Here is a 19,239-nt window from a genome sequence, read left to right as displayed (position 1 = left end):
GTTCCTCTCTTGCTGTCTTTCTCTCTGTCAAATAAATAAATAAAACTTAAAAAATCTTAAAAAAAATCTTTTTTTTTTAAAAAAAAAACTTATGAAAAAAAAAAGATTTTTTTTTAAGATTTTTTAAGTTTTATTTATTTATTTATTTATTTATTTTTTATTTAAAAAAAGATTTTTTTTTAAGATTTTTTAAGTTTTATTTATTTATTTGACAGACAGAGATCACAAGTAGGCAGAGAGGCAGGCAGAGAGAGAGAGAGGAGGAAGCAGACTCCCTGCTGAGCAGAGAGCCCGTTGCGGGACTTGATCCCAGGACCCTGGGATCATGACCTGAGCCGAAGGCAGAGGCTTTAACCCACTGAGCCACCCAAGCGCCCCTAATTTCAATATCAAAGAAACTTCTCTCAGGGTATTTTATGCAACATATCAACTATTTTAGCCATGACTTCAAAATCTTCTCCCTTGTACCACATGCATTTTAGCCAGATCATCTATATATTTATAGAAATATCGCTAATATGGTTTAGAAGCTTGGCAAACTATAATCTACAGCCTATTTGTCTGGTGGCCCTCAATATAATTTTTTTTTTTTTTACATTTTTAAGGAGTTGTCGAAAAGGAAAAAAAAAAGTCTAAAATACTTGCTTATTTGGGCCTTTACAAAATAAGGGGGGCTGACATTAGTAGAAATTATCGGTCCAAACTTGTAAGTTAAATAAGTTTGATTCAGAATAGGAAGATGTAGTGTTCTCACACACACACACACACAGGAATATTATGCAGCCATAAGAAGAATGAGATCGTGCCATTTGCGACAACATGGATGGACCTAGAGGATTTTATGCTAAGTGAACTAAGCTAGATGAGAAAGACAAACACCATATGATTTCAGTCACATGTGGAATGTGAAAAAAACAAGTGAATAAACTATCAGAAAGCTGAATTGGATCTATAGATGCAGAGAACAAACTGTTTGCCAGAGGGGAGACGAGTTAGGGATGGGGAAATGAGTGAAGGGGAGAGGGTGGCACAGGCTTCTAGTTCTGCAATGAATAAATCCCAGGAATAAAAGGCACAGCATAAGTAACATGGCCAATGATATTATGATAATATTGAACCTTGACTAATAGTAACTACGTTGACTAATAGTAGCTACACTTGTCATGAGAATAGCATAATATATCAACTTGTTTAATCACTATGCTATACACCTGAAACTGATATAACATTGTATCAACAATACTAAAAAAAAAAAAAAAAAAAGTTTAACACTGATAAGATCAATCTGAAGTACAACTAATAACTCAGAAGATAATTTAACTAGCCAGCTTGCCAGGCTGGGAGAAATATAACTTGCAGCAATTTTTATAGTGATCTTGGGGGCACCTGGGGGGCCCAGTTGGTTAAGTGTCTGTCTTTGGCTCAGGTCATGATCCCAGGGTTCTGGGATTGAGCCCTGCATCAGGCTTCCTGCTCAGCCTGCTTCTCCCTTTCCCACTTCCTGCTTGTGTTCCCTCTCTTGCTGTCCCTCTCTCTCTCTCTCTGTCAAATAAATAAATAAAGTGTTAAAAAAAATGGTGATTTCTTAAATGCTTGAAATTAACTGTCTCCATTCTATTTAACATAGAATCATCACCTGACTCTCCTTATAGCTTTATCTCATGATTCCTTCCAGAATATGATTTCTTCAAGGTGATGGATATATTTATAATAAGTACCCTTGGTACTTCAGTGCCTAACCCAGTGGGTGATGAGTTCCAGTTAAATTTTATAATCACCAATAGGGTGGCTGAACTGATTTGCTCTCTGAAAATTTTAACATCATGGCTCCCTCCCTTTCACTAGGCACACAAGGAAGTAAACGACTGGCAATTCAGTAGTTTCACCCAGGTTAATAGCATTCAGTAGTTGAGATAACATTCAGATAAAATTATCCACTATACCAAGTTGCTGAATTTCATTAATTATGCTCATCAAGGCACACTTATGCAAATAAGGTTTTAGGGACCTTTTATATTACTTTTTGCTTGCACGGGGACCTGAACCAACCCCAGAAGAGCTAATGTATTCAGAATCCTTTTGAACCAGCAAATCTCACCACTCCACCAACAAACAAAAGACCAAACGAAGTCAAAGAAACAACTGGGAAAAAAAAAAAAACACTCAAAAACAAAAATTACTTTTGATAATATTGGTTAATAAAAGCAAAATATCTAGAAATCTTTTCTCTCATGACAAAAACAAAGAATGAGCATGAAAGGTTACGTAGTGGACTCTAGTTAACAGAAAAGCTTCAGAACTGGACTTTCTGCCCTGAAGATCTTACTCTACTACTTCCTAAGTATGTGGCTCTGAACACAGCTCTTCTCTAAGGCTCAATTCTGTAATCTGTAAAACAGAGGTGACAATAATTGCCAACCCTGTGGACTGGTGTACGAATTAAATTAGGTAACGATAATGCACACAAAACAACAAAGTGCATGGAACATAGCATGCATGCTAGACTGTTATGTTAGAGCGCAGTTGTTGACATATTGAGTGATTCTAACCAACCTTGGCTACACTGTCCAAAGTCTTAATGAAAAGCAAAATTCTAGTTCTATGTTTCTAAAGGCAGTATTTAAAGCACTTGACAATTAAAAAAAGATAGCAATACTTTTCTTGGATTTGTATAGTACCTAAAGCACTTCCACATTTCCTTTCTCGGGGTATTTGCAGCATAACCTACGATAGTTCATTAACAGAGGTTATCACCCACCTTTGGCAGGAATAAAGGCTCAGAGAGGTCATCACAGTTGTGTACAGTACCACAGCAGGAATTATGCTCAAGAATTGTGATTTGATGAAATCCTACTACCTACATTACCATTCCCTCCCATGATGCTCTATACGCAGCTGATGGCTGATAAATTCCCCCAGATTTAGATGCCAGAGAAACCACCATTCCTTTTTCTCATGGAAGTACTTACTGGTCGGGACTGGATTTCTTTGGCGTAGAGAGGTTGCAAGAATTCGGAGTCTCCTTCTAGTTTTAGACCTTTGTCTGTGATTCTCAAATTCCCCATTCCATCCTGAAATAGAAGCACAAAGATAACGGAGAAAATGCAATTAGCCAATATTTCAAAAAACCTCAGGCTTTCAAAAATTGAAACAAAGTTACTGCCTTTTTTTTTTTTTTTGAGAGATGGAATAAGAGGGGGTCCAATAAAATACTAGGAGGTATTGTTCAAAGCAAATATGCATATCACCCTCTTTGCTCACTTATTCTGAGAAAATTCTATTCCAAGCAATCTGTAATGCCCCCTAGTCAAAGCCCTTTTGCTAGGTATTGCAGACAGAACGGAGGCAGGAGATAAGTGTGAAGTGATAAAGAGAAAATTCCCCCAGTTAAAGTCCATGGTCCAGTTTCCAAAACTTTGTGCAAAAATTGCGAACTGCAGTCTGTTGGTTGAATCTAGTTTTTGGACACATTGTGTTTTGCTCACAAAATATTAAAGAGGTCAAATTAGTTGCTGACATTTTTACAGATATTCTATTACAGAAATAGTAAAATACATACAAAAATCGAAAGGATCAATAGCAAACACCTATGTATTATCATTCACCTTCAACAATGATTCATTTATGGCTACTGTTATCTGGTATACCCACCATACCTACCTCATTTGGTTAAATATAACCCTAATACCATCACTTCTACCACAAAAAAATACTAAAATAATATCATCTAATACCCTAATATCATCTAATACCCTAATGCATCCAATATAATCTAAAAATAATAAAATAACAGCATCAGTGTTCAGATTTCATTTTTATTTTCTCTCGTTAGACTTGTTTCCTTGAATCAAGTTCCCTACTAGAATTGGTTGATACATGAAATAGTAGGTCATCTCCTAAAAATCTCCTCATTTTGGTTCTTCCCACAGATCCACATATGTACATAACCCTTATTTGATGAACAGAACATGTCATTTTTCTAATAGCCTTTCCCAGCATTTACATGTGGCTGAACATTCCCATAATTTCTTAAAGTGTGTTCTTCTGTCCCCTATATTTTTTGTAAGTTGCTAGTTAGATCAAGAGGCTTGATGAGATTTAAGCTCTGTTTCCTAGGAAGAACACATTCCAGGAAATGGAATATATTACTATTCTCTTGCAACAATCACAAATAACCACAAACTTAACACAGCACAAATGTATTATGTCACGATTCCATATAAATCTGACCCAGGACACAAAGCATGAAAATCAAGGTACCATCTGGTCTCCTGCACGCCTTTCTGGAGGTTCAAAGGAAGAACTCATTTCTTGACTTTTTCTAGCTTCTTGAGGTTGCTCATGTTCCTGGGCCTGTGGCCTCTTTCATCTTAAAGTCCATAATGTCTGGCTGAATCTACCTTATGTCCAATCCCTCTGACAATGAGTCTTCCCCCTCCCTTTTCCACTTTTAAAGACCCTGGTAATTCCATCAGGAATACCTGGATAATCAAGAACACGCTCTCCATTTTAAAACAATTGATTAACAACCATAATACTATCCATAATGTTAATTCTCCTTTGCCATGAAATGTAATATTTTCAGGGTTTCTGAGATGAGGACATTGATATCTTCGAAATGGATAGCATTTTTTTGTCTACTACATACTCTATCAAGAGGCATCAAATGTCTTCTGTTGTGATGTCATCACCCATGGGTGATCTTTGCCTAGAGGATATATTATTTCACTAGGGATTTCAAATTGGTGAAAAGAATAATTATATCATTTCTTAATTTATTAATTGGGATAGTCTACAAAGAGAAATCATATTTCATCAACAATTCACCCTAAATTATAGTTTATAAAAACCTGAAAAGGTGCGTGATTTGTCCTTCTTGATTTGGGCTCTCAAAATATTGGTTACCTAGTAGCTTCCAAAGATAACAGATTAGGTTTCTTTTTTTTCATTTGTTTTTTATGTATCATTACAGACATTTTTTATTTGTTTCATTCCAGTGAAATTTTTATTGCTACTTAAGTTCTAACTTTTCTACCCTTGCTCAGTAGGAACCTCTTCAAGTTAGCCCTTTAGTTAGCTAGTCTTTTAATATGATCCAGCCATCTCTGATGGCCCTTTCGCTTCTGGTATGACAACATGACCCAAGGTTATTCCACACATGTCTTGTCCCAGGCCTGGAACCAGTCATTTCTAGTAAAAATACTTGGTTCATTTTTGTGGCAACTAGTGTTTAGAAACCACAGAAACTTTAGAAAGTTTGGGTGCTCATTTCTACTGGGTTGACACTTGTTTCAATGGACTGAGCTAGAAAATAAATTCTGTATTTTTAAAATAGAATACACCATGAATTCCCATTAGACTTTTTAAAAGAGATTTTATTTCTTTGAGATATAGAAAGAGAACAAGAAAGCACAGAGGGAGGGTGAGACTCATCATGGAGCAGAGAGCCCAATGCAGGGTTCAATCCCAGTACCGGGAGATTATGACCCAAATCGAAGATTGGTAAGCAGTAGATGCTTAACTGACTAAGCCATCAGGTGCCCTATACCATTAAACTTCAATTCAAAGTCAAGACAGGACTCTCTTCATTTAATCTCATGGATCTTACAACTTTACTACCTTTCTTGCATACTAAAAATCTGTGTTCTCAACACCAAAATGATTATTCATTTGATTTAACGCAAAATACATAGGGCCACTACTATTCTAAAATTATGATTAAGAAAAACAATTTAAAATTTGAAAAAGTTTTAGAGTACATCCTTCTAGATAGGTACAGGCAAATGACTGGATCTCAAAGCCACTTGAACTAATTCGATTCTGTATGGTTATACCACCAACCTGCTGTCGAGTCAAGAATACTTGTTTCATTCCTCTCCATATCTTATCATAACAGCTTTTTGAATGTTTAATTTTGTGTTACAGTTTTGTGAACTATTTAGAAAGCCCCAAAGTCAAATCTACAAAACAAGATACATTCAAAGAGATCTAGATTCTCTCCCTGTCCCTCCACCACGTTTCCTCTTTTCCACTTAAGTGTGGATACATATCTGATTCAGTCAAGGTTCTCCAGGGAAATAGAACAGGATATGCATGTGTGTGTGCATGCATGTGTGTATGTACACACACACACATTATACCAATTTATTCCTACATTTTCCCCAATGCATTGTCAGGTGGGAAGAAAAAAAAAAAAAAAACATGCACACAAAGACAAAATTCCTTAAAAGCTCATTGACCACTGGATGGAGAAATAGTTGCAAAGCTGTTTTTCAATGTGTCCCTGTCCACACAGGCATGGTTCTGGTATGCAATTTTATGCACCACACACAACCTTTTTTGGTGTGCTCTTGAAGAGATGGGTTTGAGGTATGGGCTCTGGGGTGAATCCCAAGAAGGAAAATGTTTCTATAATTATTTAAATGTTAAAATACCCTAAAGAGTTAACTTTAACGTGCTTTACATGTCTCTTTCTTTTCCATACAGTAACTTTATCCATCATATTATGCACCTGAAACTAATATAACACTACATGTTCACTAACGTATTAAAATAAAAACTGTAAAAAAGGTAAATAAAAATCTCTCATCAAAAAAATGAAAATTGAGAGATTTAAATGAAAACTCCAGGTTTTCAACTTCTTGTGAAATGGGAAGCCCTGGAAAATCAGAACCTGCCTTCTCCCATGGCCACCACTGGCTGGAGGCAAACAGCTGCTCCCCTCAGCGACTCTATGAACCATATGCTCTCCACTTCGCCAGTTCCCGCCCGGCTTATTTCAGGAAGGTACATTTTCCCAGACTCCTGAAGTATCTCACCGGTGTCTCCCATTTCTCTGCTCTGGCACAGCCATCAATGCATGCAGGACAGACACCACTCTGGGGGGGTCCTGAATGACCAAGTGGGAACTGGGCACTTCCCCCCTCCCTCCTGCAGCACACCACTTCAGCCTGTGCAGGAGAACTGATTTTTCAGGTCAATATTATCCTTTCAGAGAGAGCATGCCATCTGTATATTTCTATTTTGGGTCCTTATGGGGATGGCACTGCCAAAAGGGCCCCAGACTGGGCATTAAGACCCAACGTGAGAGGCATCGGGCTGGAGGGTAAGTTCATGTAACACCAGCAGCAAGCAGATTCCACAACAAAAGGAAAAAGTAAAAACAAATATCTACCCAACCTTCCTCCACTGCCCCCGTCCCACAAAGGATATGTCAATTATCTTGTTTTGGTTTATTCTAGATGGTTTTTATAAGCTGGAGAAGCAGAACTTTTCATAGAAACACATACTATTAAACCTTTTCATAGAAACACATCTATAAACTCATGGATCTGGTTGGTTTGTGCAATATGTGTTTATAAAACAAATAAGAACTGCTAAACATTCTTACATAGAAGATAATATCTGGAGTAATTAGCAAGCCTATTTCAAATAAAATAGATTTCCCTCTCCTCTTACAGTATACAAATCCACTACCCTTACCATTTACTGATGGCTTACTAGGTGCTCATTCCTAGACTCTGCACTTTTCATGCTTCATTTCATCTTCTTAATTGTTACTGAAAACTAACATGTTACTTCTTGAATGTAGTCATTACAAAATAATCCTATAAATGTGAAATTGTTTGGATAGAGAGTTGTTTATCACTATGCCAGTTATGAGAAAAAAAAATTAAAACTTAAGAACTACCTAAAAGTTGCATGTTAAAATAATGGAATATGATAGAATAGAACATGATGTAGGTCCTGGAGAGGAATAGTTATGAACATGGGCAAATGTGCACAATTGATTATAAATGAAATCATCAATAAAGATATATGTATGTATATTTTATGCCATTAAAAAAAGATGTTATTTATTTACTTATTTATTGAGCACGAGTGAGGGGAGGGGCAGAGGGAAAGGGAGACAGAATCTCAAGCAGACTCTACACTGAGTATGGAACTAGACATGGGGCTCAATCCCACAATCCCAAGAGCATGAGCCCAGCCCAAATCAAGAGTCAGATGCTCAATGGACTGAGCCACCCAAGCACCTGCTTTTTATGCCATTTTTATATAGCTACATATAAATATTCACACACATGCATACATATAATCATATATGCACATAAGAAAAATTCTGAAACAAATTTCATGGTAGAAAATTCTAGAAAGAAATACACTTAAATCTTAATATTGAAAATCTTTGCATGCCTAAAAGGAGTGCTTTTTATTTTCTTCATTTTGCTAGTCTGTACTTTATCATTTTCTGTAAATAGCAACTGTAATTTAAAAGCTTTTTCTAAAGTATTGTTCTCACCAATTTATTTAAAAAAAAGTAACACTTGTCAAGAATCTATGTCATATACTAAATGCTTATACACATATTGTCTCATGCTATCTACTCAATGATCCTATGAGATCGTCTTCATGTTCCCTACTTCCCAACTGAGAAAATTTATTGGTAAGTAACTTGCTTACAATTGCATAGCTAATTGACAACAGGATCAGGAATCTGAACTCAAGTCTTTCCAATTCAGACTATAAGCTCTTATTCATTATTTTAACCAAATGTAGAGTATATAAACGTCATCTCTGTAAGGGCTGGGCTTCGTAGAGCTACTCTGACTTTACTTGCTTGGGGAGGGCACTCAGCAATGGTAGAGAGGATAGGAGAAGAAGGCCCTCTGTTCTTATGGTCAAACATCTCTACTCCAACTTACTGGGCCAGAGGTGACTTATTACAACCCAGCTGCTTCCCATGCCACGGAACATAAGCAAAATGAATCCTCTGCTATATATGTAGTCACGTGCTGCAAGCCATGGGGAGTCAGTAAAGAAGGCCCTCCCTGTCCTATCCTCTGAGATGGTTTAGAACACAGGTGACACACAGAGAACAGTGAAGGAGAAACCAGAAGGATGGATGTTTGAGAAACACTCCTGTAATCCAACAGGCAATGGATGCCTGTACTTAAGTACTTCTTTTGGTAGGAAACGCATCATGAACTTGCCAAATCTCTACCATTTCACTCAGTTACAGGTTCTTCCGATGCTTGAGAACCATCACCTCATTCTCCCCATCTCCTCTCCCACTCCCTAGGTCTATACAGTGGTCTTGTTGGGAAAGGTCTATCCATAAGTGTGAGTTTATGTTAGTGGCCTGTGTTTCCTAAATACAATACAAAGCAGACTAGAGTGGCCAGCTATATATGTTCCCACATTAGTCTCCTTTCTGGCTCTGGAACAATCAGACTGGAAGAGATACACATCAAAACAACTTGAGAATCACCTTGTTTAAAACCATTTCACCTTTAACTGCAGACATAAGAAGCTATCAGTATTATTAAGATAGGAGTTTTAGGTCAGGTTTAAAGCAAAATTTCCCACCCAATAAGATGCAAAAGAGACATTTAGAAGATTCACAGTCATTCCCAAAGTAATTAGGAGGAAAGAGACCTCCGCCCTCCCCCACCTCCCTGTTCAAATGGTAAAACTTCAGTATTCTTAAAGGCAAGCATAAAAATTCTAGCAGCCAGAAAGCTGGCCTGCAGGGAGCCAGCTCTGTCCAACCAGTGGTCCTCAAGTCTATAAAGTACACTCAGAATGAAGGCAGGAGGTCAGGATCCCACTGTCCTCCTAGTGAGGTCACGGCCTCGGAGTCCTCCACACTGCTGTATGCTAGGGCTGACCCACTAGCCTGGCTCATGGGAGTTTTCACAAATATATGAGGGGATCTCAGTATTTTCCCGGTCCAATTTAGAGGGGACTCCCTGGAAGGTCTTTTGAGGGAGATAGGGTCTGGGGGTTGGGATACAGTACAGGAGCAGAGGTGGATAGAATCTGGAGAATCTCCCTCTGGGCTAGTCCAAGGATGATGACATTTGCCCTTTATTTATTATCTGGTCCGCACTGGTTGGTTGTTTTGAACAGTTTTCTGTAAAAGTACAGGATAAAGAAAGAGGTTTCAGAGTGGCACAACGGACTGAAATATTAATCTGTTTCTTACTTCCTATCTCTCATGCTGGTCCCTTGCCTCTTTTCCTCACCATTTCAAATAGGTTCCTAGGCTTTGTAATTATGAGGCTTAAAGGTTTTTTTTTTTTTTTTTTTAAGATTTTATTTATTTATTTCACAGACAGAGATCACAAGGAGGCAGAGAGGCAGGCAGAGAGAGAGAAGGAAGCAAGATCCCCACTGAGCAGAGAGCCCGATGCGGGGCTCCATCCCAGGACCCTGGGATCATGACGTGAGCCGAAGTCAGAGGCTTGAACCCACTGAGCCACCCAGGCACCCAAGTCTTAGAGATTTTGAGAGCAAAGCAGAGGCAGCCTAAAAGCAGTGGGGTTTCTTTTGTAAAAGGTAACTCTCACTGAAAGGACAGTGCTAGGTGAGTTAGGGAGGGAGACAATAAGGAGAGGAGAGGTTTTCCAACTGGGGGGTGGACAAGAGACTTGTGAATCCCGTGACTTCCAGAGACCACTGTTCTGCCAATGTCCCTGGGGCAGGATGAGGGGTGGTTAGGACTTCAGAGGAAACTGGATGCAGGGCTCCAGCTTTCCAAAGTTTCCTCTCCGCAGGAATGGCAGAGAGGTCCCTTTCCCAGACCTAAATGGACCATATGCTTGGGACCCCAGTTCTCTCGGCTAATGCCAGTGAAAGGTGGTGACTGGCACCCCCAGAGCTCTTCCCATTGGTGCCTGGCAAAACACTGGGATGTCCAAAAAGCCCTGAGACGTAAAATGCCCTGCTGGCCTTTGTGGGAGGGGAGCTGGGAATTCGTATTGTGCCGATTTAAGTAAAGTATTATCTCTTGGTCTTCTGACTTTGCTTCCTGTTAGTGTCAAACAGGTTTTTAATCCCTTCAGCCTATTTCCAACCTGCACATAATGCCAAGTCCTATTCTAGGATGCACGTTGGGAGCCTGTATCATGACGGGGAGTTTTCATGGCAGGTATTATTTAGTTTTGATCAAAGAGAGAACTAAATTTATCTGCGCAGATCGCTTTAGAACGTATGCATCGTGAGGGGTGGAAGTATGCTCACTGCAGTCCCAATTCTTAAAACACTGCTTGGCCCACAGTAGGTACTCAGCAAGTATTTATTAAATAACAGAAGGTCTTCATTTCAAATGCTGTGTTTTGAAGGGTGCCGAGGGGACTGTAAAATGTTAGAACCTAGGCTTGTCCCTCGAACACATCACAATGTACCAGAATATTCATTGGCATGTTGGGTGATACAGTCCCCAGTGGGTGAAAATTGGTGACTGAGGGAGTTGGGAAAAACCTTACTCTTTCATGTATAATGCAAAAATAATGTGTTGGTATAGAGTATGTTCACAGAGCACCTGTACTATTAAAATTTCATGACGGGGTGAACTATTGGGAAAAAAATCTGTCCAAAAATGCTCTTGGGGGAGGAGAGGCAATTAAAAAAAAAAAAAAAAGAGGGTAAGAAACATTGCATCTGAGTATCAGAGATTTTGAGATGCCTCTAGCTTTGCTCTCTTCAGTCTGTAAATGGACATTTCTGCCAGTCACATATTGACCATCTTTTCTGGATCTCCTTAGCCTGTAAAATGTGACAGAACAGAGCAGCACAGGCAAAAAGCAAACTCCTTAATGTCATACTTAACACCTCCTTCATGAGACAGTGGCACACTTCTCCAGACTTGTCTCCTTCACTCCGACACAAAACATGCTAGCAATTTCTCCAAACTCTTTCCCTTACCATGTCTTTGCACATGTCCTTCCCTTGGCCGGTCATGCTTTTTCTAGCCCTTCTGTCCATCTCTCCAGTCCTTTGGTTGTGGTTAGGTGTCTCATCTGGGTCCGGGGCCCCTGCCTGAGATCTCCTTACATCCCATGTGCATCTCTAGAAGAGCATCGGTCACATGGCACTGCATCGATAGATAGGCACTTCCTTGATAGATTTCAAATTCTTTGAGATGAGGAATAGCGTGTCCCTCATGATTCAGTCTCATAGCCCAGTAGAGTCTGTCTTTTTTTTCTTTCTTTCTTTCTTTTTTCTTTTAGGGTGGGGGGAGGAACAGAGGGAGACGGAGGGAGAGAATCTTAGTCAGGCATGCCCATTGCAGAGCCCAACGTGGGGCTCCATCTCACTACCCCAAGATCATGACCTGAGCCGCAAACAAGAGTCAGATGCTTAATTGACTGTGCCACCAGGTGCTCCATGTTATATCTGAATACATGACTGCAAAAGCCAAAAAGAAAGAGGCTAAACCAGAGACAGTTCAGAAAGTGTGCCTTCAGAGAAATATAAACCAATGATACCACAGCTACTGTTCTCATCAGCATTAGAGAAAGCACTTCACTGATGTTATGTCCATTAATTCACACTGTTAGCCCATTTCACAGTTGAGAAAATGATTGCTCCAACATCCCGACACATTAACTCCTAAGCAAAAGTCCTTCCCCGCCATGCCCCCTCCAACACCGCTAAGCTCTAAATGTGTACCCAGCCCTGGGCTGTGTCAAGCAAGGAGGCATGAAGATGGAGTCTGCCTTCTAGCTCCTAGGCTAATGGGGACAAAAACATGAGTCACACACATGATGGTGAAGATATGGACACATAGGAACTCTCACACCCCACTAGTGGGAACACAGCATTGGGCTGAATGTTGCAAGAAGATTTGACCATTAAAAAGTTAAACCTAGAGTTACCATATGACTGAGAAATTCCACTCTTAGCTACTCACCAAAGATAAATAGAACCTTGTTCTAGGGCTGCCTGGGCAGCTCAGTGGGTTAAAGCCTCTGCCTTTGGCTCAGGTCATGATCCCAGTGTCCCAGGATCGAGCCCCACATTGGGCTCTCTGCTCAGCGGTGAGTCTGCTTCCCTCCCTCTCTCTCTCTCTCTCTCTGCCTGCCTCTCTACCTGCTTATGATCTCTGTCTGTCAAATAAATAAATAAAATCTTTGGGGGGGGAAAAAACACATTCACCCAAAGACTGGCATTTAAATGTTCACTGGAGTAAAATTCACAATAACCAAAGAGTAGAAATAAATCGAATGTCTATTAAGTGATGAAGAGATACATAACATATTCTATGTCTATGTGCAATGGAATACTCTTCAGCAATAAAAAGGAATAAATGCGGGCACACACTACAACTTGGACAAACCTCAAAAACATGCCAGACACACAAGACCACATGCAGCACGACTGCATTTCTACGTAACGCCTGGTGAGACAAACTGATGCAGATGTAGGTGAACGGTTGTCTGGGATGGGCAGTGAAGAGGGACTGGAAATAGGCTCAATGAATCTACTGAGGGGACAGAAATGCTTCAACATTGGACTGTGGTCACAGCTGCATAACTCAGTAAATTTACTAAAAATAGCTGAAATGTTATTTTAAAGAGTGAATCTTATAGTATGTACATTTGACAAGGTTGTTTAAAAAATAAAGGAGTAAAAGACGTATAGTAGTATTCATGGAAACGAGAAATCCGGTTCTGGAGACATGTGGTATTACATGCTTTGGAATTCTCCAAATCAGCAGAGAAGCCATTTAGAGATATATGCTAGGAGAAAGAGCTAGCAGGTTCAAGAGAGTTCCAATCAGAGACAACCCTATTATTTGTCTATACCTGATATGGAATGACTAAAGATCAGGTTGGCAAGTGTTGGTCATCAAGGACCAAGCACAGAGAAGGAAGAGGAGCCCAGAGGAAGACAGAGCTGAATTAAACACGGAAACTGTTTCTGTGGTCAAGGCAATTATATTGTGGGTTGGGCTATGGTGGTTGCTAGTGATCTTCTTTATCGGGGATCATTAAAAATGGGACCATCACCAGGGCTGCCTGATTAACACAGTAGCAAGAGAGAGGACCAGATGACCCCTCAGTGTCTAGGTCACAGCTTCTGATCATTTGGGTCAGATGCTATATGATCTCAACTTCATCCATATTCCTTTCCTTTTTACCACTGATATCAATTTGTCATGTAGTTTTTTTTTCTCCTTCCTCTCATTATTGCTAAGTTACCGTAAAGTCAGAAGTACATGGGTTGATTAGAACAGTGTGTGTGTGTGTGTGTGTGTGTGTGTGTGCATGTGAGAGGGCGAGAGAAGGGGAGGAGAGGTACTGGAGAGAGGGAGCAGAGAGAGAGCGGGGAGGGAGACAGAAGGAGCGAGAGAGAAGCAGGGAGGGGGGATGGGGAGGAGGAAGAGAGACAGAGCAACAGAGAGAGAAGGAACAGGAGGAGGGAAGAACAAAGAGGTGACAGGGAAAGAGAAGGGGGCCATAAGACATACACAGCTGTCCATTTACTTTGCTGCCGCAGTGGGTAAGAACTGTGATTTCTCACATCTCATAAAGCTTATTTTAATGATTTACAGATCCAAGGCCATGGTATTTCCTGGTTTCCAGCAGTAATATATGGATGGGCATTCTTCACTGTATGCTTTTCCTGGGGGTTCAGGAGCCAAAGATGGGGTTCCTCCCACATACATACACATGGGGGATAAGGCTAACTCTCTTTGTTTTCCCATTACTTTATTTCTACTTGTCCTTTAGGGCATACTTACCAGTTTCTTTGGGAAACCTTCCTTGATTCTTTCCAGTTCTTTCAAAACAAGCTTTCCTCACTAACTCAAACACAGAGACACAGACAGACACACAGGGCATTTCATCACAGGGCTACGAGTATGAGTTCTGCAATCAGAGCATGCGGGTTAATTGCTAGCTCCACCCATTAACTCATTAGTGGTCTTTCTACTTCTCACTCTTCCTTACATAGCCAAGATAATGAGATCTTTTAAATCGAGGATTAAATCATAGGGCCCATGTGTATCAGTTGGGAGAGGTTAGGCTATCGCATGGTGAAGACAGCAAAATTTGCAGTGGCTTCAAACAACAAACATTCACTTTTCACCCAAGCTATATAAGTCCACGGAGGCATAACAGCAAAGTCAGCTGGGGATAGGAGATGATTGAGCAGCCACTATTTTAAAATGGTGCAGCTCTCTGTCTTTGGGCACATGCATGATTGTACTTCCCCGCTCACTTATGATGGTCTGAGCCTTGGGATTCGTTGTAGCTTGTGAAACGTGAGCATAAGGCAATTCTCGGAGCAGATGCTAGAATGGCCAGAGCCTGCCTGACCATGCTCTAGTCTCCTTCCGCCTCCAGGATGAAAGTTTCTAGCAGACAAGGGCAGCATTTTAGATGTCTTTTTATCCTAATGACCTGTTATACCTTGTACACAGAGTAGATAGACAGTAAATTTTGACTGACTGGATGAAAGGTCTTCTCTCAGCCACAAAGAACTGTGACTAGAGCTCCCAAAGGAAGTCAGGTCTGGCTAAAACATCACCGAGCCCTTGCTAGGTACCAGCTCCCCGGACCAGTCCTGTGCTTGCTGGCCATCCGGAAAAGCAGCTAGATCACCATGGGGATTGTTGTATACTCTCGATGTTAATTAATGCGTATCCTTCAAGAATGTGTATAAGGAAATGCAAACACATCTCAAGGAATCCTACGGTTGGAGCACTTGGTTACTGGCCCTGACCCTTCTGAGAGCTTTAAAGCAAACTCAGATAAGCAAGCCTAGCCAGTCTGTTTCCTTGACCTCATGATGGGTAGTTGGACAGCATAAACATTACAGTCTCCTCCACTCATTAAAGTCCTGTATTATGATGCACAGGAAACAGGACACTCTCCAGACAACCAGAAATCATAACAGTCCTTGGGCACTGGGGCCCTTGACTCCCAGCAGCCACCACGAGGGCATCTTGTGTGACTTGAAGTTCTGCCCAGAAAATGCCTGCTAAACCTCTTCCCAATTCCTCCAAACGCATGCCCAGATTTGGGGAGGATTTAGGCATGACAACTACTGCCAGCACATTGTTCTGAAACAGCAAATTGTAAGCAACCTCTAAAAAGATATCTTGGTGGTGAATCTATCGATTGTTTGGAGGGAAGAAGATGAGAGATGGATAATAAAGTGCAAGTTGTTACAGCCCCTCTCCCAGGTGAAAGACACGAGCTTATGAATCCTGAGCTATTGCTGATAAAGGAGGGAGACCCGTTTATCTCAGGCAGACGCACAAAAGGAAATAAGGGAAATACTATGAAGCCTATGCCAAGTGTTCCGAGGAAATGCCAGCCATGGCGATCCCTGCTGCTCGCCAAGCACGTCCCACCAGCAAAGCCCGATGAAGACGCTGGCCTGAGTTATATTAAAAACGCATGCTGCGAAAATCCCTCCCAAAATAGATTCTGCCACCAGGCCATCGGTCACGAGGGAGCCGCCTGTCCTGCCTTCTCTCTATTTCATTAGGAAAAGTTGTCAGTTGTACACGACAGTGTCTTTTATGAGACTTCAAGTTACGGCTTCAAAGGGCCCAGGGCCTTTTTGATACTTGTGAGAAAAGTTCTAAGGAGAAGTTCAGAAATAAAAAGAAGGCTATTGCGTGTACTCCCGGCACTAGAGCTGTCTTACCTATTAATTTGGCCCTCTGGTCATGGTTTGATGTCCAAATTGGCGTTCCAAAGGATGAGACCACATACAACCTACAACGTTCAGATGGGTGACTGATTTCCACAGTCACCTTCAGCCTTAAACTGACCCAAAAAAAAAAAAAAAAAAAAAAACCTCAATACAGCATAGGGGATCACTGAAGCCTTGGGAAATACCATCTGTTCAGAGAACAAAGGTGTGCGCTGGTGTCTTTTTCCTCCAGCATTAGCCAGCCAGAGCCATGAAGTACTGGAAAGGAGGAGGCAGAGCAAGAACGGAGCTTTGGTGAGGAGGGAAGGTAGGGTGTACTTCAGACAGAAGGTTCCAGAAGTTGTCTCTGAGGGGAAACCCAGATGAAGTGAGGGAGCCAGTCTGGGAAGATCCAAGGCAAGGGAGACCAGTGGGCCCCATTTGAGGAATATAAAGAAGGCCAATGTGACTGTAGTGGTGTCACATTTAGCTCTCCAGAAGACCGAGAACAGTAGGAGATGAATTCAGACAGGTGGGAAGGGACAACATCAACAGAGTACCTTGGAGAAGATGCTATTCCAGAGTCTGATTTTTATTTTCTATCCCATCTATGCCAACGAGATGCATTAAGGAAGGGCATGATGGGAAGTGACTTACATTTTAATTCATATAGATTCCAATAAGACTTTAACAAAAGGTCTGAACCCAACTTTGATAAATTCACTATCTCAACTAATTCCCAAAATAATTTTCCAATAAAGGACTTGCTAATAGATGCTGTGATTTTGCTCAACTGAAATAATGTCTTGGAATGCACTCCCTGCTTCTTTTGTCTGTCTGAACTCTGGGAGCACAATGAACATGACTGTGGGTTTTGGAATCAAGAAGATCTATTTTGGGTTTCCGATCCCACCACTTACTAGTCATGTGAATTTCCTTGAGCCTTTCACATCTTTGAAATGGAGGGTCGGGGTATCCCTTTCTGAGGACTGAATGTGTATGTGCGCGTGTCTTTGGTCTGCTCAGCATGACGCTTGGCACACTGTAGACGCTCAACAGAACCCTGTGCCGAACCATCCACCAGCTCGACCCTCGGCTCCCGCGTCCACCTCCTCCCTCCTTTCCTGACCGCCTTCTCTAATCCATGCAGCCACACTCTACCACACACAGTTTAGCACTCGGCTGATGGGGTCTGCTCCGAGAAGCTTGTGTGAGAAGAAGGAGAAAGAGGGTCGGTGGTGGAGCTGCCATTGTCAAGAGGACGGAGAACAAGCGAGGTAAGGGGCAGGATGAAGAAGCACAATGTTTGCCCTGAATTTGAAGGAACGGAAGGCATGACCATTCAGCCAGGGTCTTCCAGCCAGCAATGAGGGAGAAGGGGCATTCTTGGGCTTGCCAGAATGGAGACTGCCTCCCTCTCTGGACAAGACAGTACTTGAATAAATTTAACTACAAATCATTAAATCATTAAATAATAAGAGACTGAAATTGGGATTCCATTTACCTCACTCCCTTTGAATCCCCATGCCGGCTCCTACCCTCATCTCTCCAACCGCCTCTGAAGAAGGGACTCTTTAACATCCGAATATCTTCAGAAACCAAGAACGAGGATAATTCTTCGGGCAGGAAGAGCAGACAGTAGAGGAGATTAAAAATCCATAGCAAAACCAATCACAACCATTGTTTAAAACTTATTTTAAGAGAGTAGCTGTGACAGGGAATTTTATATGTCAGTGTGACTGGGCTGTGGAGGGGACCAGATATCTAGTCCACCATATTCCATGGGTGTGTGGGAGAGGGCTTCTGGATGCAATCAGCATTTGAATTCGGAGACCAAGTAAAGCAGAGAGTTCTCCCTCATGTGGACAGGCCTTATTCAATCAGTTGAGGGCCTGAGTAGAACAAAAAAGCTCACCGCCTCTCAAAGAAGGGGAAATTTTCTTTTTTAAATATTTTATTTATTTGTTTGACAGACAGAGATCACAAGTAGGCAGAGAGGCAGGCTGAGAGAGGAGGAAACAGGCTCCCTACAGAGCAGAGAGCCTGATGCGGTGCTCTATTCCAGGACCCTGAGACCATGACCTGAGCCGAAGGCAGAGGCTTAACCCACTGAGCCACCCAGGCACCCCAAGAGGAAATTTTTTTAAATTCCAACTGAAACGCTGGCTCTTCCTGGGTCTTCAGTGTGCTGGCCTTTAGACCAGAACTGAAACACCAGCTCTCCTGGTTCTCAAGCCCCAGGAGTCCGATGGGAACTACATTACCGGCTCTCCTGGGGCTCCCCCTTGCTAACTGCAACTCTTGGGACCACAGTCTCCACTACTGTGTGAGCCAATTTCTTATAATAAATCTTCTATACACACATGCTACACAGGCATGTCCACACACAGCCTATTTTTTTTTTTTTTTTAATTTGACAGATTGAGAGAGAGAGATCACAGGTAGGCAGAGAGGCAGGCAGAGAGAGAGGGGGAAGCAGGCTCCCTGCTGAGCAGAAAGCCTGATGCAGGGCTTGATCCCAGGACCCTGGACCACAACCCGAGCCAGGGGCAGAGGCTTAACCCACTGAGCCACCCAGGCGCTCCACCATTATTTTCTATTTCTCTGCAGAACACTGACTAATACCGAAGTAGAGAAGTTTATCCCTACGTTCAGATTATTGAACTGTCGCAACAAAGCCAGTGAGCATGACTCGGAATTAGAAGAAACCTTTAGGAAGAATTCACCCATGCTCTATAACCTCTACCTGCACCACTCACCTCTTAAAGATGTGAACCGCTCAGAGAGAACATCAGACTTTCTTAG

The 19,239-nt window shown here is 41.5% G+C and overlaps 1 protein-coding gene across 3 annotated transcripts in view; it reads right to left on the bottom strand.

Moving 5' to 3' along the window:
• Positions 1-19,239, bottom strand: part of SGCD (sarcoglycan delta) — a 568,809-nt gene that overhangs the window by 215,900 nt on the left and 333,670 nt on the right. For all 3 annotated transcript variants that reach the window (XM_004737739.2, XM_004737738.3, XM_004737737.3), the window contains exon 3: positions 2,970-3,071. In XM_004737739.2, coding sequence (XP_004737796.1) covers positions 2,970-3,071 — 102 coding nt within the window. The remainder of the gene's footprint in view (positions 1-2,969; positions 3,072-19,239) is intronic.

This window comes from Mustela putorius, unplaced genomic scaffold (assembly GCF_011764305.1).
Source record: "Mustela putorius furo isolate JIRA1106 unplaced genomic scaffold, ASM1176430v1.1 tig00000407_pilon_pilon_pilon, whole genome shotgun sequence".
Taxonomy (NCBI): Eukaryota; Metazoa; Chordata; class Mammalia; order Carnivora; family Mustelidae; genus Mustela; species Mustela putorius.
This window is presented reverse-complemented; position numbering and strand designations above follow the sequence as displayed.